The 24007-nt window shown below is 37.2% G+C and overlaps 1 protein-coding gene across 1 annotated transcript in view; it reads right to left on the bottom strand.

Annotated features, from left to right (window-relative positions):
- LOC122792440 (vomeronasal type-2 receptor 1-like) overlaps positions 1-23735 on the bottom strand; it is a 250190-nt gene extending 226455 nt beyond the window's left edge. The window contains exons 1-2 of the mRNA XM_044060228.1: positions 23642-23735; positions 19949-20072 (exon numbers count right to left, since the gene is read on the bottom strand). Of these exons, the coding sequence (XP_043916163.1) occupies positions 19949-20072; positions 23642-23735 (218 nt within the window). The remainder of the gene's footprint in view (positions 1-19948; positions 20073-23641) is intronic.
- Between the last annotated feature and the right edge of the window lie 272 nt (positions 23736-24007).

Genomic DNA, 24007 nt, shown 5'->3' with positions numbered 1-24007 from the left:
GGTCTGCTGGGACCAAAAATGACATGGAAGAAGGTAGCACATTGCAGTTTCTCCAGGATCACCAATCTATGGCCGTCAAGCTCCTACAATCCTTTTATATCAAAGGGGTGCACTGCTCTGTCATGACCTCTCCTCTGCCAGATATGCTATTGAGATAACTCCAGTTCCTGAACTAATTGGACAAAATAAGCATAACGGAGCATGCACAGGAGGGCTGGGAATTTTTGTTATTTTAAAATATGTGTCCCTCCTATGCTATTACTCAAAAATAACAAAACAACATAGAATAACTGCACATATGGATAGTCTCTGTTATCTAAAAAGTTTTGTTGCCACTGCGTTTTCCTAACCAGGATTACTTCAGATAAAATGGAAAATAAGAAAGCAACTTTTGTCAAACCAGAATTAACCATGGCATTCCTTCAAGACAAACTTTCTGTATGGGATGTCCCTAATTTTACATTCCCAGCATACAAAGCAACCACTATAACTACAGATTCAACACAAAATCTACTATGGTTAAACAGGTCAAGAGCTCCAACTGGCACAAGAAAATATATATATATCAAACCCTTTATCAAATGCTCAAAAAGGAAAACACTTAAGCAGTCCTAACAAGATCTCATCCCAGGCTGGGTAATCTAAAAGTCTGGAGTACTTGCCAGGAAGCAGGTTAGCTATCAACTTTTTTCCATGTACCCAAAGCCAACTAGTGTCAGTCTCATTCCTTGAAAGATAACCAAGACATGGCTATTGCTGAAATACTAGATGAAATTAAAAGAAAAGTGAAATCACACTTTACAGCCATTACTGCAAACAAGCAAGACAGTGCACTATTTCTTTGTAGGCATTTCTTCTAAGAAGGCCACCAATAGCCCTAATAAACAAAAATTACCAAGATGACAAACTAGTAAAACTCAGGTACAGTATAAATGTCTTTGCTTAAAATCCTAACCCAGGTCATTGATACTCTCACACCTAATGTAGGTAGTGTTTGTGGTGTGATAAACCCTAAGAAGCTATGTTTTATTAGTAGCATGTAATGATGTCACTGCTTTGAACTGCCTGACTTCTGTCACAATACAAGGTGACTGTACTGAGTGTTTATTTCCTTCAATAAGTAGCAGGACCACATTTCTTTTTGCACCTAGCCATCATAAGGGAATGCTAGTTAGTTAAATCTAATTTTTTCTCCCTACAAAAATTTTGCCAAGTCATTCATAAATGATTTTCATTCTGTTGGGGTACAATCTTTTTAGTCAAGAGGTTCTTTGGTTGAGTGAGTATACAGGTATTCCTTTATGCTGAATGATTAATCAGTCAAAAACAGTGCTTTTTACACTTGATATGTCTCTATATTACTTTATCGGCAGTGTATGGAAGTGGCACATAATGGGAATGTATAGTTAGCTGTCATGTAGTGGTACCATTCTGAAATGTAAGTGTACATGAATTTAGAGCACATACCCTGTGTAGGTGATTTACCTTTTTTGTTTTTGGTGCATGCATTTCAATATTTGGTGAAATGCACTCATTTGCCATGTTTACTTGTTATGATTGGAAAACATGGTGCTAGTGGCTGTTCTCACTGAATATCACTACTGCTTTACGTGGTATTTGTGTTTGCCTTTCACATTCTTGTTTCACTGCATGCCACATCACATGTCTTGCTGTGCGGTGGCATGTGTGGCTAATTTAAATTTGCTGAGTTTGAGTCTTCTTTTCAAATTCATACTACAATGAATGTGGCTGAGCCAAGTATGTCAACTGCTGCTGATGGTCCTGATAAAGATATATTGATTTATTTATTTGTGAATTCTCAGTGTGACCATGGTATGCTCACTATAGATGGGTACATGCTTTTTTGTGAATGTGAATTAAAAACCAGAAAGTACTGGTGTTGCAAGTAGCAGGTTGACACAACAATTTTGAGGATGTGCTAGCTCTATGGTTGATTCCAAGGGAGAGAAGTTAAGATGCAGTATTCCTTATGGCACCTACCAGAACCATGCCAGGTTCAATTATATACAGATGAGGTAGCTGTGCAGTGTAGAGCTAAGGTGTCACATGACTTTCTTTGTATGGCTGTCATACATGATTTAGATGATACACTTTTAGCGGTTGCAATGACTTTGCCAAATTGCAAATCAATTACAGCACAAGGCTACACACAGTGGGTGAATTTCTCCATAGTTGTTTGCTGATACTGATGTTGATAAGTGGCCTCATTAATATGGGACTTACATACATAAGCATGTTGTGGAATCTCAATGCTAACATTAACCATTATTGAAGATATCAGGGATCCATCCATGTTTTCTCTGTGGTTGGCAGATGTAACTTTTCTACATAAAGGAAAAACCCTTCATCAGATGTATTCTATCCACTGTTGTGTTAGTCTTGAAAAATGCTCTAGAAGCTTTACATTAATCTTTGTGTTAATATTTTCTGACAGTAAAATTGCTTATAATATTATGTAGAATAGGAATGTGGATGTTTTTGTTGATTTGAATTGTACCCCTTGCATATTTTTTGTGACTTAGAACCTATGTCTCTTAATCATATTGTCAATCACTTTCCCCATTAGCACATCCTAACTCGGGCTATTTCACCTATACTTTCCTAGAAAGCCCTCAGCTACTAATCTTCTTTCTCTTCTGAGCTAGCAGTGAAACAATAACCATTTTATTTCTATTCTCTGTTGCAGATAGCTACTGTTAAGTTCCAGCCTCTCTGGGCACTTTCATTGCTCCATGAACTTCCCTGCCCTTGCAGCATCAGCATGCAACACTACTGCACTACCTTGTTTACATACATCCTCTCTCAAAGGACTCAGTGTGTATGTAATTGAATCTCTGCTATGTGTTCATTTCTTTTCAACACGATGATTGCAATATTCACCCTGTAAGGGCTCACCCACATGTCAGCTAGCAGCCTGCCTCCATCTATAATCCCCTCTTTATTCCCCATTTTCTTTCCCATTCCCATGCCCATTTCTTCTGGCAATACCTATAGTCATTTCCAAACTTGGTCACTAGGTGGCAGTGTTAATCCATCTCCTACTCTTACATTTTACCTACAATAGCCGAGTGTTATTTCTGCACCCCAGTGTTTTCTCCTGCCTAGCCTATGACAAGATTAAATATATTTCAAAGCAAATTAATAGTTTTGACCTAAACATCTATTTGGCTTACCCAGTTTAGCTTATGACAAGCTTTAAATAAGCTTTAAGCCAAACTAGCATTTTTTTACCTAAGTGTCCATTTGGTTTACCCTGTTTAGAGTCAGAAAGACTTACATATAACGCACGGCAAAGCAATATTCATTAGCTAAGAGTCTAGTTGGAGTGACAAAGCTCCCCTCTTAATTATCTTGCACACCCTATTATCTCCAAGCTATCTGTCTAGCCCCTTGGTTCATTTCCACCAAACTGATTGTTTCTTACCTTTTCCTCCTTCCCCTTTGGCTCTATCCCTAACCTCCACACCTGCCTTCTCCACAATCAACCTGATATTCTGTGCATTTGCAAAACCTGGCTTAAACCTCATATAAAAGACTCACAACTGATACCACCCAACTACCGAGTTATCAGAAAAGATAGAGCACATAAAAAGGGGGAGGTGTCGCTCTCCTCTACTCCTCATCACTCTTAGTTAGCCCCTACTCTAAACCTATTCCCAAATTTTGTAATCCTGAATTAATTCCAGCCCTTCTTCAACTAAACAAACATAAACTTATCTGCATTATCACCCTTTGCATCCCTCCTGGAGACAATGTGCCAGTCCTTGAAAACATTCTCTCCTGGTTCTCTACCAATATTATTAATGGAACATTAATCCTGGGTGATGTTAACATTAACTGGGACACAATTAAAACTCCAAACAACTCCCTAAATATAAATCTTTATAACTTCACTCAACTTATTAACTCTACAACCAGACCCTCCAACGAATTCCTTTCTGAGTACCCCAGACTGGATTCTAGTTTCCCATCCCCACAACATCTCTGATAGTAGAACCCTTCCAGATCCACTAGGTGACCAGCTTCACACTTTCGCTCACCGACTCACCTCCTCCCTACTACTATCCCACACCTACATCTCTGCTCGAGACCTAAAATATTTTAACCCCAATGCATTTTCAAATGCAGTAAAAAGAATAAACTGGAACTCGCTAAAAACCCTATCCCTAGAAAATGCTGTCACTTACTTCAATACAACCTTCTTAAACCTGCTAGACTCCTTTGCCCCCATGGAAAACAAAATGCATAAAAAGTAACTCCGTCCCTTGGTTAACTAAGAATACCTTAGTCACCATGCAACTCCGCAACAAAGCTTGGAAACACTACCATAAAACTAAAACTACCACAACCCTTAACGAATACAAAACACTTCACAACAAAGTAAAAAAAAAACTTATTATCTCAGACTGCAAAGCCTATTTTACCACAATCCAAACAAATCATAACAAGCACCCTAAAAAATTCTGGCATGGAATCTCCTCTCTCCTTAACCCAGGTAAAAAAAAAAACCCCTGCCCCAACCCAAATGCCTCAGACCTGGATCTAGCTACTCAATTCAACTCACTCTTTATTGACTCCATAGCCAAACTAACATCATCCTTCACCAATAATCCCGCCTGCCCACATCCACCTCCACATATCCCCCACTCCTCCAGTATCACCAGCTCCCAACCTCCTCCTTTCTCCATGAACCCCATCCCCATCTCTACCATAAAAAAACTTCTTCTAAACTTGAAACCTTGTTCTAATGCCCCTGATGAGATACCCTCCTACTTCCTAAAGATAGCAGAAGAAGCCATTGCCTTCCTTATCTGCATCCTAATAAATCGATCAATTTCAGAATGCCATGTTCCCCAACTCTGGAAAAAGGCCTTTATTATTCCACTCCATAAGGGGGCAACAACAATGATATCCCCAATTTCCGTCCCATCGCTATCTTATCCCCTATTTCTAAACTCCTCGAAAAATGCATCCACTTACAACTTCTACCCTATCTTATAAATAATGACCTTCTCACCCCCACCCAGCATGGATTCTGACCCGGGCATAGCACCACCACCACTCTCCTCTCCTTCCTAGAAACTGTTAACAAGGCACGCAACTCCGGTCATATTGTATCCACCCTCCTCCTTGATCTCTCTAAGGCCTTCAACACCATCTCTCACAACCTTCTCCTTACTAAACTCTCTAAACTAAATCTATCCCACTCCTCTATCAACTGGTTCTCCAGTTATTTATCAAACAGGCAACAAGCAGTTAAGTGGAAAAAAGCTACTTCTCCATTCCTAAATACTCCAACAGGTGCGCCCCAGGGCTCAATTCTAGGCCCCCTACTATTCAACATTTTCATTAACGACTTCTATCATGCCATCCCTAATGCCAACCTCATCCAATATGCTGATGATTCGACAATAGTCTGTGCTGCCAACTCTACTTCTTCATTGACAAAACTAACCCAGGATGCCTTCTCTTCTTTTCTACTGAAAAATGGTGTTAGACAACCATCTAGCACTAAATGCAACCAAGACTAAACTAATAATATTTCTCCCTTCAAAAAAACACCACCCTAGATAAAAACTCATTCTCTATCACCAGCAAAAACAACACACCTCTTGAAATAGTTTCCACAGTTAAACTATTAGGAACCCTCATTGACGATCAGCTAAAATTTAATAACCATCTACAAGCAAATATCAAAAAGAAACTTGGTGTGCTTTACCACCATAATCGTTTCATCTCTCCCGCCACCAGACTCATCCTTGCTAACACCTACCTTATCCCTTCCCTCCTGTATGGTGCCTCTATCCTTACTAATCTGCAGTCCTCCATCAAGTCAAAACTCTCCTCCTGTTACCATAAAATTTCAAAATTTGCAACAGGCCATAGATCCAATACCCATCACTGCATTTCCCTACTCCAACTGAATTGGCTTGAGCTGCCTAATTATCTTACTTATATTCAACTTATCCAAACACACAAACTAATTTTCAGCCCCTCTCTCTGCCCCTTCCTTGCCTCTACCTTCCAAATGCACCTGCCTAACAGATGTCTACGATCCAACTTCCAAAACCTAATAGAACTACATAAACCCGCTCGCCCTCCAGGCAAAAATCTTCTATCCTTCGGTCTAGTGCGCCACTGGAATTCTCTCCCACCTCTTATCCATACCACTAATAGTCTCTCTATTTTCAAAACTTTACTTCACTCACACCTAACGTCACAATGGGAATGCTCTTGTTCCCATCCTACATAGCTTTCTTAACTATAGTTCTCTCTATAGCCAATACATCCAGTTAACAGCCTCCTTAGCCTTACAATTCCTAATAATAAATTCTAAGAATTAGCAAATTTTGCAAGAATCCTAATTTGTTTGTAAAGAGGTTTTCATACACTGTACTATTTTCCTCTTTCACATGTCAATTTACTGCAACTGTTATTATTTTGCATTTTCTAACTCTCATATTGTAATTTTTGTAAACTTTATAATTTTGTAATTTGCATTTTTCTGGAGCTTTTCTCCCTAGGACTCCATTGAAAATGGGCTCCTTATGGCCCAATGGACCATCCTGGCAAACAATCTGCAAATAAATAAATTATAATGCAACTGGTTGTTTTTTTTTGTTTGTTTTTTTTTCAACTTTACCCGGATTATCTGGCGGTATATATAAACTGCTGGCTTGGCTGGAGTTTATTGCTTATATGTACAGTTTAGCAATGCAGTGAAAATATTCACGTGCCTCACATTTTTATCTTTGGAAGACATTCCTTCTGCCTTCAGTGAATTGAGATCTATGTTCCCTCCTGCAGATGAATTGTCTGTTACAGTGAGAAATACTATGTTCTCAGTCACTGTAGGCAAATTGTTACCTGCAATGCAACATTGCCCAGGCTTTCTCCTGAGTTTTCCCCTTCACTCTGGTCTATGAACGTTATTCATGCAGCCAGGCTGACATAAATACAACATTTATTGAATGGATGGTGTAGAGGATTAAACGCCTTTTGGGAACTGTGCAGTTAGTCTATCAACAGTTATCATATGTTTAGTTAAACAGCAGGCACACACATGGATGCATTTTGCCTGCATTTATAAGCTGGAGTTCCTATTTTCCCTTTACAATGTGAGACAGCAGATCAAGAAACAAAACGACATATTATGGATCAACAGTCTTCTTATTCTATATTGATGTTTCTTCATTTAATTGCAACATCTTTGCAGGTGCAGAGTTCTTGGAGGAGAAACATTGTAATTTGTTTGTATTGTATTTAGACATGAATTAAAGCATTTCTCTGATTTTTCAACAAAATGTCACCCAGCCACCTTATTTTTTGACCAAGGGTAAGTTTGATCTAATTATTTGATGAAATGTGATTTCACTAATTTTGTATGTGGCAAAAAATAATATAGTCATTTCAGGGAAACAGATACTTTGGAGACCAGGACTGGGGTCGATATAATATATGTATATATATATATATGTATACACACACACACACACACACACACACACACACATTTTTTTTTTTATTTACCATCCCAAAAACACACACACACACACACACACACACACACACACACACATGCATGTGTGCTTTAGTACTGCCCTCTACATTATAGGTAACCCCCTTTAGAATTAGAAAGGTATGATCAGTCCAGCATTGATTACTCTGATCATCACAGTGACCACTGACATCACCAGTCTCTACTCCTTTCAAAAGAATTAATTTTCTCCTTTTAGGTGGTATATTGTACACATCTGCACATTAAATCATCTGCAGATTAAAACATTTGCATGCACATACTTTCACTATGAAAACATGCAGCATAAAAGCAATTTATATTACTGCCGAGTAATTTACACTTCAGTAACACCGAAAATATTTTGACTTTTACAGTCTCTAGGAATAATTTTTAGTTAGCAATTATTTTATTACTTATCAGTTTTTGAATCATTATAAGTGTCATTACTATGCCCTCATGAGGTAGCTCTCAGTGGCTGTGGATAGGAGGAGCCCGTCATTTGTGACAAGTCTCTGTTGGTTAATGTGTTTCTCTCAGGTAATGTGTCTTGTCTTTTTTATGCAATGTGTTACCATTGGGTAGAACATGATTAGTCTGATCATTAGGCCTGGAGGACCCTTCCTCAGATTCTCCTGGTCACATCAGTTGTGATAATTGTTTGTCAGGTGGACATCTCTTGAATGACCTAAATGTGTCTTCAGTTTCTCTTTACTCCTCCTCTGTCATCAGCTCAGATTATACATGATCTCAGGTCTGCAAATGTAGCTACAGCCATTCCTGTGGTCTCCCATCTCTTTTTCGCATTTAACCTGAGATGGATAGTCTGACCTGGATTCAATTCAGGCAAGAAACAAATCAAATGTCTTTTGTTCTAGAACTAGTTGTATACAATTTGTTCTGCTTGCTCAACAACACTGTGTGCTTGTAGATAATGCAGATGCGAAAGTATGGACAAACATCTATCTGTCTCTTATTAAAAGTCCAGTATGACTAAATATTTTTCCCATTATATTCAGACAAGTCTGCTCAATTCCTTGTCATGATACTTTTGGTAAGAGAGAAACAAAGACTCTCTGCTTTGAGCAGGTCTGTATTCCACACAGACGCGACATAAGCTCATGATGTCTATGGACATCACACAGGCATTTTTGATCACTCTGAACACTTGTTCAACCCTTGATGCCCTTGATGGATTTCTCTCAGAGTTACTGTTCTTTAGTAAGTTGGCACCACAATCCAATCACAGTACAATAAGAAAACTTTGTACTCTGACAGATGAGCTCTCATAGCAAAATGTCTATACATTTAATTTGTTGGCAATGTCCATTTACTTGGCCACCCATCACAAACAAAACCAATTATAGCTTGCAGGTATGACATCTTGCTTAGTTGCTTCTGAGGATAGCCATCCTATGTGAAGTCAATATTATCTTAGATATTATGGCTTGCACTTATGTACTCACATCTTTTCCAGTATCTGATTGTACAGTCTCAGTCATTGAGTTATGGACATGGTACCTGCCACTATCAAATGTTTTCTCAGTACATGGACTACTGATTTTTTATTAGCGTCTGGGTCTCCTTGACACCTCCTTACATCTTGGAAGAATTGTATCCCATTCATACGAGCTCCTCTTTAGAATTTTGTCCAGTTCATATGAGTTTTTTTTAATGGTACCAATTTTTTAGAATTTGTTTATGGCTTAAACTACTTGTGGTTTATCTGACATGATTAAATGATGCAGTCAAGATGGCCTGATAGGTAACACAAAATGTGTTCACTTTCCCATACTCCTGCTAGGCATACCTTTTCACTATGTGAATGTCTCCTGTCAGGCTCAGTTAATAATCTAAAACATTAAACTGTTGTAATAAAACTGCTGACACACCATAGCTGCTGGCAGCTATACTAACCACAGTCAGTTTACTGACAGCATGACAGGAAAGGACTAGTGAGAACTCTAGTATAGACTTAACATCTGAAATCCTCTTTTTGAGTGTCACTGCACATCTGTGCTGTATCTTCCTTTGTCACTTCTGTGAAAGGATGAAGACGTACCATTGGCAATCCTGGCACGATTTACCTAGATAATTTTCCATGTCTAGCACTTCTCTGTGCTCCATGGCATTACCTGAAATTGGTAACTCAGTCACAGCTTTTAATTTACTTGAGTCTGGTCTAATGCTGTATCTACTAACGTAATGTTGGAAATATTGAATTTTAGTCTAGTCAAAACAGCACTTTGCTTTACAGAGGATAAGCAATAATTCTTCAATGGCCTGAGGCTCTGCCTTCAGCCTTTTAACATGTGATTCTTTTATAAATCCTAAACAGCAAAATGCCATCCTTCAGGACCAGTTTCCTCTCATGGTCTTTTTGGAGGGCAATCAATCATTTCATGCCAAAACAGAAAACTTGATTACTGTGCCTTCCAAAGTAAGCAAGATAAATCTCTCCCTCCTGACAGCATCATTTAATCAGATGAACACAAATTCTCACTTTACTATTTTTCTTTATTACTGGCAACACTGGAGTGCAGCAGCCTGTAGGCTCCATATCCCTTCCTATAACTACCAAACTGCATTCAGTTTTGCCCAGCATCAGTTTCAGAGAGGCTGGGAACAGAATTCTGCATTGTGCATTGAGGACATATGGAATAACACAAGAAGTTAAGCAAATATTTACAGTATCACCAAACACATCAGCATTTATTTCTTCAGCTCTGGCAACTAAACTCAATTCACATACAGAGGCTCTACTCAGCAAATTATTCACATATGGATCCAAAAACATATAGATCCAAAACTCATATTTGGATTATTCTGCCTCAGTCACAGCTAAGAACTTTGATCTGAGCTTTCCACGTGGGCTGCATGCTTTCATTTCTGCTTTGATCAACTGTGTTATGAATTGTAAATCTTAATATAAGTCACAAAGGAAGCGGAGTACAGCAGAAGTAAGAACAAAACTCCAAATTTAATTCCAAGAATGTGCACTTATAACATACGGATGAGCGCTTTCACCATTACAGCTTCTTCAGATCCTTGTATAAAAGCACAGTAGACCTCCCCTTATATAAGCAGCTCAATTAATCAATTAAAACAATTTAAACAATTAAAAGCAATGCTGGAGAATTTAAAGAACTCTCCCATATATAAACATGTTAATGTAAAGTAAGACAAAAATATATAAAACTTGCATAGTGATCTAAAAAACATGTAAGTAAACATTCTGATAAGTTAATATTGATAAAATACATAATCAAGAACATATACAAATAAATGATAGTTCATTTTATGTGCCTGCGTTGTCTCAGCTTAGGTTTTATAGAAGCTCTATCATTCAACCCATGCCCCCTATCAGCTTTCAAATGAATTATCCAGTCAGTCTCCTTAGATTCAGTAAGATTCATAGTATTACCACCCCTCTTATTCACAACAATTATCTCTAGGACCCGGAACAAGAAAGTATGATCATTGTCATTGGTGGTTATATGTTTTGCTAAGGCATTGTGTAAAGTGCCGTTTCTCATGTGGTAAATATGCTCTCTCATTCTATCCCTTAACGGCCGGTTAGTTTTACCAACATAGAAACTCGGGCATGCCTGACAAGTAGCTAAATACACCACATTAGGTGTCATACAATCTGCATCTGCCTTGATGGAAAAAATGGTGTGTAAATCCGGGTGTATAAACACCTCACTGCTATCAATAAATGAATAGAAGTTGCAGTGACCACAGGGTTTAGTGTGACCAGTGTTCTTCATAATCCTATCATGTCTGGGGTGACAAAGCAATCGCTTTAGGTTGCTCTTATTCCGAAATAGGAAACTTGGTGTCTCCCCCACAATGCGTTTCAAGTCATCATCAACCAGGAGAATATCCCAATGTTTGCTAATAATTTCCTTTAACTGATATTGATCAGAAGTATACAGAGTAGAAAATTTAATAGATCTATTTAACATATGATCTCCAACGGTTTGATCTTGGACTCTGGGTCCAAAGTATGGTGCACCTAAAGTGGTGCGTGACATGTATGCTTCCTCCATGTATGGTATAATCTCATTATCCTTGTATCCCGGGTCAGTAATCTATTTCTCAGATTGTCTAATTCTGAGATAAATCCCTTTTCAGTGGGGTTCAATCTCGAGGCTCTAATGGCCTGTCCTTTCATTATATTCTTAAAAACAAATTGTGGGTGCATACTAGACCTTAATAACAAGGAATTGCAGTAACATGCCTTGCGATAGACCCCCGTATTTATCATATCATCTGTTAATCTCTCAATATATAGGTCTAAAAATCAATTCTATGTGTGGAATAGTTCATGGTAAAAGTAAGGAATGTAGTTAAATCATTCATAATGGATAGCATTGATTCCAGCTGTTCTGATGTTCCATTCAAAGAACAAAAGGTCATCAACAAACCTTCTGTAGAACACCACATGTTCACAGAAAAGTGCATTCTTAAATAAAACATGTTCCTCCCAATATGCAAGGAACATGTTGGCGTAGCTATTTGCACATGGAGTGCCCATAGCTACATCATCACGCTGTTTATAGATCTGGTCTTGGAACATGAATAAGTTGTTCTCCAAGACCAGTTCTAAAAATGAACTATGAGGTCTATCAATACTGCAGTGTAAGTACTGTGTGCTTTCAGATAATTTAACACATAATCAAGTCCTATATCATTAGGTATTACAGTAAATAGGGATTGAATGTCAAAAGTCACAAAAGTACAACTAGAGATTCTATCATGGTGTCCAATACATTCATACAGATCAATCAAAAATTGCTTGGAATCCTTCAAGACTGTAACATTGTCATTCAATGGACACCATGATAGAATCTCTAGTTGTACTTTTGTGACTTTTGACATTCAATCCCTATTTACTGTAATACCTAATGATATAGGACTTGATTATGTGTTAAATTATCTGAAAGCACACAGTACTTACACTGCAGTATTGATAGACCTCATAGTTCATTTTTTAGAACTGGTCTTGGAGAACAACTTATTCATGTTCCAAGACCAGATCTATAACAGCGATGATAGCTATGGGCACTCCATGTGCAAATAGCTACGCCAACATGTTCCTTGCATATTGGGAGGAACATGTTTTATTTAAGAATGCACTTTTCTGTGAACATGTGGTGTTCTACAGAAGGTTTGTTGATGACCTTGTTCTTTGAATGGAACATCAGAACAGCTGGAATCAATGCTATCCATTATGAATGATTTAACTACATTCCTTACTTTTACCATGAACTATTCCACACATAGAATTGATTTTTAGACCTATATATTGAGAGATTAACAGATGATATGATAAATATGGGGTCTATCGCAAGGCATGTTACTGCAATTCCTTGTTATTAAGGTCTAGTATGCACCCACAATTTGTTTTTAAGAATATAATAAAGGACAGGCCATTAGAGCCTAGATTGAACCCCACTAGGATTTATCTCAGAATTAGACAATCTGAGCAGATTACTGACCCGGGATACAAGGATAATGAGATTATACCATACATGGAGGAAGCATATGTCACGCACCACTTCAGGTGCACCATACTTTGGACCCAGAGTCCAAGATCAAACCGTTGGAGATCATATGTTAAATAGATCAATTAAATTTTCTACTCTGTATACTTCTGATCAATATCAGTTAAAGGAAATTATTAGCAAACATTGGGATATTCTCCTGGTTGATGATGACTTGAAACGCATTGTGGGGGAGACACCAAGTTTCCTATTTCGGAATAAGAGCAACCTAAAGCGCATTGCTTTGTCACCCAGACATGATAGGATTATGAAGAACACTGGTCACACTAAACCCTGTGGTCACTGCAACTTCTGTTCATTTATTGATAGCAGTGAGGTGTTTATACACCTGGATTTACACACCACTTTCTCCATCAAGGCAGATGCAGATTGTATGACACCTAATGTGGTGTATTTAGCTACTTGTCAGGCATGCCGAGTTTCTATGTTGGTAAAACTAACCGCCGTTAAGGGATAGAAGAGAGCATATTTACCACATGAGAAACGGCACTTTACACAATGCCTTAGCAAAACATATAACCACCAATGACAATGATCATACTTTCTTGTTCCGGTCCTAGAGATAATTGTTGTGAATAAGAGGTGGTAATACTATGAATCTTACTGAATCTAAGGAGACTGACTGGATAATTCGTTTGAAAGCTGATAGGGGCATGGGTTGAATGATAGAGCTTCTATAAACCTAAGCTGAGACAACGCAGGCACATAAAATGAACTATCATTGTATATGTTCTTGATTATGTATTTTATCAATATTAACTTATCAGAATGTTTATTTACATGTTTTAGGTCACTATGCAAGTTTTATATATTTTGTCTTACTTTACATTAACATGTTTATATATGGGAGAGTTCTTTAAATTCTCATTGCTTTTAATTGTTTAAATTGTTTTAATTGATTAATTGAGCTGCTTATATAAGGGGAGGTCTACTGTGACTTTTATACAAGGATCTGAAGAAGCTGTAATGGTGAAAGCGCTCATCCGTATGTTATAAGTGCACATTCTTGGAATTAAATTTGCAGTTTTGTTCTTACTTCTGCTGTACTCCGCTTCCTTTGTGACTTACATTATATCTACCTCACGGAACTACAGCATTTGCTTGCTGAGCAGTGGATTTTACTTTACTTTATTTTTTAAATCTTAATATGCCATTCCTAATTGGGGTCTGTCTGCTTACTTACATAATTCACAAAGTTTCTGTTGCATTTTCCTCACTTTTAATGTCTGTTGCTTAACTTGGACCGCTTTATTCTTACATATATCAGAGGAACCCAGTTTTTGTAAGTTTCTGACACCTTCTGCTTTGCGCCAAACATGACACTGATTCTTTATGCACACAACTGCATTTAGTTCAGTTTTCTTGCTTGGTTTCATTATTTTTAATATATTTGGTATTTATATTGGCCTCCCCATGCTTTCTATTTTGCTTACTGCATGTTTTTTGATTAACTTCAGACACATATCTCACCACTCTCATGTCTACATTTTACTTTTAATTTGATCAAATAGATGAGAAATTTGTATAGCTCTCTCTAGCACTAAATTTTTTCTAAATGTAACTTTTACAAAATTTCATGGTCTGAAAGGCCTGTGACAGTCATGTCTCTTGTCGGCTTGTCTTCAGTGTCACCAATCTCATAATCTTCTGATACTTAATCCAAATGTCTTACAAATGCTTTTACAAACTCATCTCCTTTTTGAATACATATATGGAAGCAGGCTCTTTAATGTATTACATTTGTTTAGGCACAATATATTCATCTACCTAGCTGCTCCAATGGCATAGAGGGATAAAGCCTTGACTACGGCCCAGTCAACCCAAGTTCATTTGGCAGCTTGTGGTGAATGACAGAGCAGGGAGGATGGGAGGGATGAGCATGCCCACCCAGAAGGGAGGGAGGGAATTTCTCAATAACATTCCCTTAGGGGATGTATGGTTCAAAGAGGGAAGTTGCCTTTTATTATAACTGAAAGTTGGAGGCATGGAAGGGAGTTGGCAGGTCATATAAAGAAACTTTCCCAAGATGGATGCAAAGCTGGTTGAGCTCCTAGGACATTCTTAGGATCCACAGCTGGCTCCAGCAATATGGAGTAAGTCCACGGGGTAGGAGATTAGATGGTAGACCCAGCATAGATGTGGAGCACTGGAAAGCTGGGCTGATTAAATGATTCCCAAGAGGGACCAAAAAAATTAAAAGAAAGTTTACTCTATCTTTGCTATCACAGCGTCACGTGTTAAAGGTTTCCTCAAACGCAAACACAAAAGCTCCAAAAATAGATTCAATGACTCTGTCTATCGAATAAAGAAAGAAGTTTCATTGACCCTTATGGTTCTCATTGTTCAAATTTGGGACTACTATGTAGTGCACTAACTTCGGCTTGCATATTGGCCCTGCTGATATTTTTGCAAAGTCAGATGGTTCTGCTGGACTAAATTTCATTTTTATTGACATTTTTCTCCTTAACTTCTTTTTTTACCACTTGTCAACTTATCTGAGTCAATACCACACCAAAATATGAGTAAAATAAGCTGCTGAATTCTTTGTGGCAATATTGCACAGGTTATTTACCAACCTGAACTGTTGCAAATTTCCCTGTAGCATTTGGAGCAATTCATTTAAATTTTATCCCAACCTGCACCATGTCATGCTTTATGCTACAGTTTAAATTTGGGACAATAGGATTCATGACTGTTAGTAGCATTTATTTTACATGCCATTTGTAAACACACATATATGGTACAGCAACATATATGGTACAGCAACATACATGTAGTGTTGTGTCAGGTTTGCAATCAATTCAACAATGGCTTCTAGCTTCAGTACTGTCTCACACAACCATAGCTGTCTGCTCTAGCATGCTGTGCAGATCACCACAGTCGTGCCCCCTCAACTCAATGTTGATGAGCAAATTTAAAAAAAAAACTTCTAAATTTTAAAGATAAAAAAACTCTTCTCCTTTCTTCCTTCAAATCTATCAACTTTCATTTATGAAATCAAAGTATCCTTGTGACTTCTTAAATCAATGCCATAATTTACTCCTGCAACACTGGCACCTGCCGATCAATCTTCCCAACAGTCTTAGCTGGGAGTAGCCACTACTTCACTCCACCCAAATTATGGCTCTGCTGCCCCATGTTTTTGAGAAAATCCCTTTAGATTTACAAAGGGAAGTTCAATCTAACATCAATCACACTGATCATCACAGGGCTCCGTCATCACTATACATATGAGTTTGATGTTCATTAACAGTGTTGCTAAACTGGGTGCAGTATTCTTTAAATGTTTTCAATTAACGCAAGAGGCTTAAACTCAAAAACAAAAAATAATGCATTCCAGAACTGTGTGGTATTTATGCAAAAGTTAAAGGTGGCTAAATGCACAGTAAATGCCAACCCCACTTACTAAACCAAACCCATGCGTGCCGGTTTAGCTTAATCCAAAACAGGGTAACTGCACTTGTTAATCCTCATCTAAGGTGGGAATCATTAGCAGACAAGTAAGACAAAATGGGGAGATGGGTCATGCTAAAAATTTGCATTCCACATCATTCTTAAAAAGAAAAACTAAGCTCAAACTACAGACCCGATATAAAATCCTCTACTTTTTCTACTACCTTTTTAAAGAAATAAATGAATAAAGTATAGATAAACTACTCACTGTCATAGGTGCTGACTTCAATGTTGTCTTCAGCTCAGCACTAGACATGTAGACCCTAAAGCCAGAAGATACATTACTGCACAAAGGCTTAAAATGGGCCTCTGATCCATGAAAAGGAGCAAAAGACTAAGAATCAGATTCAGAAACATTTAGTGCATTGTAGTAATAAAATGTACATGATGATCAGCCATGTGTAGGGTGGGTGGGATTCAGAAAACACAACTACATGCAGCGGGTAGGCCAAATAATGTGGTCATCCTTTTTATATGCTAATGACTCCGTAACGAAGTGCCACATGTGCTAATGAGGCAAAGCAAGATAGAGAAGGGATTCGGAGATGTTTAAACTGAAAACAGTCATATAGATATATATGGATCTAGGACTTATGCACGAATGTGCAAAGTCCCGAATCCATAATCACCGAACATATATTAACGAAAGCACTTTCACAGAAAAAGCGCTTTCGTTAATATATGTTAAAAAAAAAAGAAAGAAATCTACTCTGTGACCCCCCACGCCCCCCTACTTTAATATTCTCACTCCAAGACTGCACTACAGTGAGGAAAAGGGAATGTTCCCTTATCTACACCATAGTGCAGTCTCGCAAACAGGCATACTTACGTGAAAGTGCTTCTTCGGTGTAAAGTAGTTTTAAGCAAGTATGCCAAACCGAAATTAGTTTCAGTGATTTTGTCTTTGGGGATATGTACGGATCCCATATATATATATATATATATATATATATATATATATATATATATATATATATAAATATAACATCTGCACTTTTCCAAATCTCTTGAATTCTATCACATTCTAACAAAGCATGTTTATTTGTTTCTTCCATTTAATGTAAGTTACACATTTTTTCATACATCTGTTTATATTTCATTTGATCCTTTACAGGTAATGTTCTTAACATCAGTCTCCACAAAAAGCCTTTTGATCCACTGACCATTATGAATCTTTTCTCTCTATTTCTTTTATCACATCTGGTCCTTAAAGCATTGTTAAAATTAATGTTGTGCAAAACTCTAAGAGGTTGCTTTATGTTTATCTCCTCAGAAATGCATAAAGCTATATCCTTAGTATACTATTTACTCCCCACTAACAATTCCTTTCCTTTGGTCCAGTACTATACATTTCCAGACATAATTCATCACTATTTTCTTGATATTCTCTTGATCATAAAAAAAAGAAAGAAAAAGAAAATATTCACCCCTCCCATCTAGTACACATTGTTCACTCAAGCCTGGAAACATAGGCAATATGTCAATTAATGTCACAGTCCATTTATATTCAACTACCTCCCCACTGTTGGTTCACTTTAAAACCCTGACCTGCTATATGTCACGTGATACAGAGACTTTAAATACTTAAGCTTCATGGTGACACTTGAGAAAGTCCAGAATAGAACAAAATCCTTTAAAGTCATTTAATTTTTATATTTTTGATAAATAAAGTCTTTATATGTAGTTCCAAGTGACGTGTGCTCATATTTCTGTGGATTTTTCGATTATGACCAGAATTTATCAATTGGCATTACTGTTGTATTCCTGTAACTTTTATAAAGTAATTCATTTTTCTTACAAAAATCCATTTCAAGGATTAAACATTTTTGTACAGTATCCACCAGTGCTCCCATTAAGTCTTTAAAAGGAATCATAGAAGTATGGTCTCTCTACTGTATTGACATCCTACACATCTGACTTGCAAATCATTCAAATCTCTTTCATTCCTTAATAATCCTTTCATCTTCCCTGACTTCAATCCATAAAACGTTATGATCTGACAAATTAACATTTAACATACCCCTTTATTTTCCAATAAACCTAAAGATAGCAAAACACGTGTATAGTTTCTGTCTGTAACCTACATCTGGTATAAGTATGATTTATACCATTTTCTAATACAATTTGTCCACATTTCATCTACCGCCTACACACTTTTACATCAGTATTAATTTTGCCTACTTGCTTTCATAAATTACAGTTAAAGCCATCCATCACCATAGTATCCATGCTAACAATAACATATTTTTAATTCTTCAAAAGACTATAGTCCATCAATCATAGCAATATAAACATATAAAGTTGCTATACCTAAATACATTATTTCTGAACCTAGTATCGTATATATCACACCAGCCTGTTGAAACAGTGATAGCATGTAACAACATAGGTTCTTTACTTTTAATCAAAATTGCTATACCTGAATAAATATCTTTCACAAAACTCCACACTGTCATGTCCCCACACAAGCAATATTTCTTCTTTTTGTTTCTTGCATCTTCTATACAGATAATATCAGCTGTTTGTTCCAAATACCAATGTATTACTAATCGTCAGTTCTCTACTGAAATATTGGCACTCAGTCGAGAAGAAAAGCTCAAAAATGCAAGAGAATAGCGAAGCCCGAACATTACTCTTCTCTTTAGACATTTTTTTTTTGCAGGGAGCAAGCCCCCCTGCAGCCCCTGAACTACTATATACTAAGTCCAAGATCACCATACATTGCAGAATATTCTGAGAAATGGTCATCTTGGACTAATATAGTCTGTTTTTTTTTTTGTCCATTCATTCTCTGTGTTTTGGACTCACTGTAGCAGGTCCCAACATTTCAAATAATTACCTTATTAATCACTTTACTTCATTTCTAATGATTTTAATTTTAAGAAAATAAATACTAGGTTATATCCCCCGTAATTTTTCTTTCTTTTTTAATTTCTTTTGTTTTAGTGTTAACTTACTTTTGTTTACTCTTCTCCTAGAAATTGATCTATTATATTCTTTCAATTCCTCATCTGCATCACTTTCATATTTGCTCAGCACGGCATACATATTCAAAATATCAAGACTGCTTTCATTTTCAGCATTTCATATAAAGTTTCCACAGTATAATCAACATCCCACAGTTTCATAAAAAATACCTTTGTCTTGACAGACAGCAGTCAAAATAGTCCAGTATAATGTCCATTTCTTTGTCACAAAAATCTTGACATTCCCACTGTCCTAACTTTCTCCTTCTTTCCTCTATTGTCTTTATTCTTATGTCAGAAAATTGAGTCCATGGCTATGTATAATGAAATCATTTCTTCATTATCTTATACCAGTCTCTTATGTTTGCTATCGCTTCCTTTTTTATTGCTTTCCATTCCTTCATTTTCCTATGACGTCCTACTGTGTCCCCATTCTTTGCCTGTCATTTTTTTCTTTCTTGTCATGTTCAGTGTTTCTCTGTATCTTGGATTCAATACGTTTATAGTCACTCATCTTATACCAAGTACCGTTGTCATCAGTATCAGCTGTAAGTGTAAAGAAGCCAAAATACTACGCAGTTTATTAATTCCAAACTAGAATTTTTATATTCATTATATAGAGTCTCCTTTCATTACAGTGTAACCTAGAACACTATATTATTCCAAAGACAATTTCTAACAATTCTTTTTCTAAAGAGGACAGAAAAGTAAAGAAAAGACATCCTTGACGTACCCTAATGTGCCTAATATCACTGGCAAGGGAGAAAGCACTCATCTCTTATTTTAGCTTAATAAACTGTTTTCTTATTTTTAATAAGAATACAAAGTGATCTATGACAGAGGCCTTACGTAACAATGGTCTATTTAAATAATTCATATGCCAATATCAAGAGTAGCCGTTGATGTACAATTAGGTTTTCCTTTTTTATGTTTACATATATATATGCATATATCTACATAAAAAGCACTATACAAGCATTTATATAGATGCATGGAATCAGGAATACCTGATAGGACTAAATTATCCTCCGAAAGGAAGAGTAAACCTGTCTGGTGGACATCTGCAATAAATAAACTCTATAACAAAAGGAAAAAATTGTTGCCCAAGACCAAGAAGGAGTTGATGCCCAGTTGGAAGCAATGTCTTCTTAGCCTGAACAAGCAAATAAGAGCACTAGTGAAATCCTCCAAAGCAAACCTCAAGTCCAAATTGGCCACATCTACTAGAGACAATCATAAGGCTTTCTTCACATATGTCCGCAACCTCAAAGGAAGCACCCAGATCTACTTAATACTGGTGGTCAAGAACACCACATACAGTATACAAATGTTGTAGATATAGCAAATTTGCTGTCTGACAGATTCAGCAAAAACTTTACCCCTCTGCCCCCCGTCAGTAAATCACAACATCCCCAGTACCTGCCCCCTTCCCCTTATATCTAGGGAACAAGTCATCACTGCTCTCTCAAAGGCAAAAAATACAGCCTCCATGGGACCCGATAACATCCCAGGCTGCATCCTAAGTTAACTCAGGCAGGAACATGCAGCACCATTAGGCACCCTATTCAATCAAACCTGGAGTACTGGCTTCATCCCAGCTGAGTGGAAGACAGCCACTGTCATCACTTTACACAAAGGAGGAGCATCCACTGATCCGGGAAATTATAGACCCATCATCCTAATTAGCCTGATCTGTAAGGCCATAGAACAGATTATCATGGACCTCATTACCAAGGACATTGGCAACCTCCAAACACTTGATTCCACACAGTTTGGCTTCATAAAGGAGGGGTCATGTCTAATAAATTTGTTCGACTTCTTTGAGACAGTCACTAAAGGCATGGACAAGGGAAAGATGGTGCACACTGCCTACCTTGACCTGGCCAAAGCCTTTGAGACTATTCCCCACTCAGGCATAATAGATAAACTCTCTCAACTAGGCATCAATCCATATGTTACCAGATGGGTAGTAAACTGGCTCACTGATATAACCCCACGTAGTCAAAATAGGAGAAGTCACATGAAGTAGTATACCCATAACAAATGGCGTACCCCAAGGTTCGGTCTTGGGGCCTCTGCTATTTGGGATATACTTTTCTGAGGTGCAGGCCAAAATCAGTGAGCTATGGCTGACCAAATTTGCAGATGACTGCTAGCTGGATGCTGTCATCAGTTCCCTTAGTGGTGTGGACATCCTCCCAGAGGGTTTCACTCAGACAAATGACTAGTGCGTGAAACATGGCCTCAAGTTGAATACCAAAAAATGCATCATCATCATCCCCTTTGAGGAGAGTGACATCCTCAAAAATTATCACATTAATAACAACATCCTAAGCACATAATCAGTCATGAGGGATTTGATAGCAATCTGACTTTTGACCACCATGTTTCTTTAGTTGTACAGAAAGCCTTCTACATGACCCACCTCATTAAGTAAGGGTATCTCATCCAGGGACAAGGAGGTCATAACATCCCTGCATTCTTCCCTTATAAGGTCCATTATTGAGAACAATGCCCCTTTATATATATATATATATATATATATATATATATATATATATATATATATATATATATATATATATATATATATATATAGATTCACTTCAGAAGCTCAGAATACTGAAATCTCGAATTGCAGTATCTCAAGCCCAAGAAGTGGAATCCACAAAACAATGAAAACTAAAAACCGCGAAATTCAAAACCTTGAATACCGGAAGTTTTGAATTTCGCAGTTTTACTAAACACACACACACCATCCACCACACAAACACACACAATCACTCTACTACATGAAAGCAGGGGGGCAAGCCTTCATGCACCGCCCCCCATACCCCCCTACTTAAATATTCTCACTCCGAGGTCGCACTACATACAAACACACACAAAACACCACCACACAAGCTACTTTCTTTTTGCACACACACATCACAGTAACAAAACACACTGACACACACCACAGCCCCTACCCAAACCCCTTAACACACACACTTACCTGAATACATAACCATAGTGGAATTTTAGAAGCATGAAATTCAAAACCTCCGGTATTCAAGGTTTTGAATTTCGAACTTCTAAACTTTTGCTGTTATGTGGATTTGGCTTCTTGGGCTCGAAATTTCAGTATTTCGAGCTTCTGAACGGAACCCATATATATATATATATATATATATATATATATATATATATATATATATAGTTGAAGGGCAATATGTTTCTGTATGTACTTGTAGTGGAATATAGTAAGTGTTGGTATCCTGTGTGTTTTCAGGATTTTGAGTTTTCAGTATTTTGAGTTTTCAGGTATTAGAACATTCAGGATTTTGGTCTCAGGATTTTAGTTTTCGGCTTTCAGGATTCTGTAGCACTCCTCTCTCTCTCTCTCTCTATATATCTCTCTCTCTCTCTCTCTATATATATATATATATATATATATATATATATATGTGTGTGTGTGTGTGTATATATATATATATATATATATATATATATATATATACATGTGTGTGTATACATAGATCTACTTCTATATACCAAAATCTCATTACATCGAAAACCAGAAACTCAAGGCAACAAACCTGAAAATGCACATTCCTGAAACCCGCAAATATCGAATCCCACAGTACCGAACACCAGAACACACAGGCAACATACCTATACTGCAACTAACAAAACACCCAAAACACAAAAATATTACAAATTAACACCACTATTATATGTAAAAGCACCACTTTATCAGTTCTACATAACACCACATTTCTCAACAGTAAATTAGGTGCTAAACACACTACAAAAAAATTAAAACGTTTACAGAATACTTTACATAAACGACCTAGCAAGCTGTTTTTTATTTCTTCCGCTTACACTCCCCACACCCTCCATAAATTAAATTTACCAACTCCAAGATCACACTAATTTCAGAACAACTGTAAAGTGTAAACATACCTATCGCTCAACTATTACCAGTTCTGCATCTTGGAAACACATTATAACTGCATACATTTCACAGTGACGCCATGACTTTGGAACATAAAATCCACCATACCTGTTTTTACATCCCTATTACAAATCCTACAGCACACAACTAAACCACTCACAGTTACACTTCAACTTACATTTTAGTATTCTAGGAGTTGACCTTATCAGGTTTCGGTAATATGCATCCTCGGGTTTGTGGTCTCGGTTTTCCGGTCTTCGATATTCTGACATTTTGGAATATAGAAGGTAACCCATATATACACATACATGCACACTCATTCACACATAAACACACATACGCAGACAAACATACACACACACACACACACACACACACACACACACACACACACACACACACACACACACATGCACAGATATATTTATATATGGATTTATATCATATTGTCGAGTTTTTAAAAACCTGAAATTCATATGGTTTAGACAATATGATCAAGTTTCTGAAAACTCAAATGAAAAAAAATCTGTGTTTATGCAGGGGA

The sequence above is a fragment of the Protopterus annectens genome, chromosome 1.part2 (assembly GCF_019279795.1).
Source record: "Protopterus annectens isolate FY-2018-M chromosome 1.part2, PAN1.0, whole genome shotgun sequence".
Taxonomy (NCBI): Eukaryota; Metazoa; Chordata; order Ceratodontiformes; family Protopteridae; genus Protopterus; species Protopterus annectens.
The sequence above is the reverse complement of the archived record's forward strand: the minus strand, read 5'-3'. Positions and strand labels throughout refer to the sequence as shown.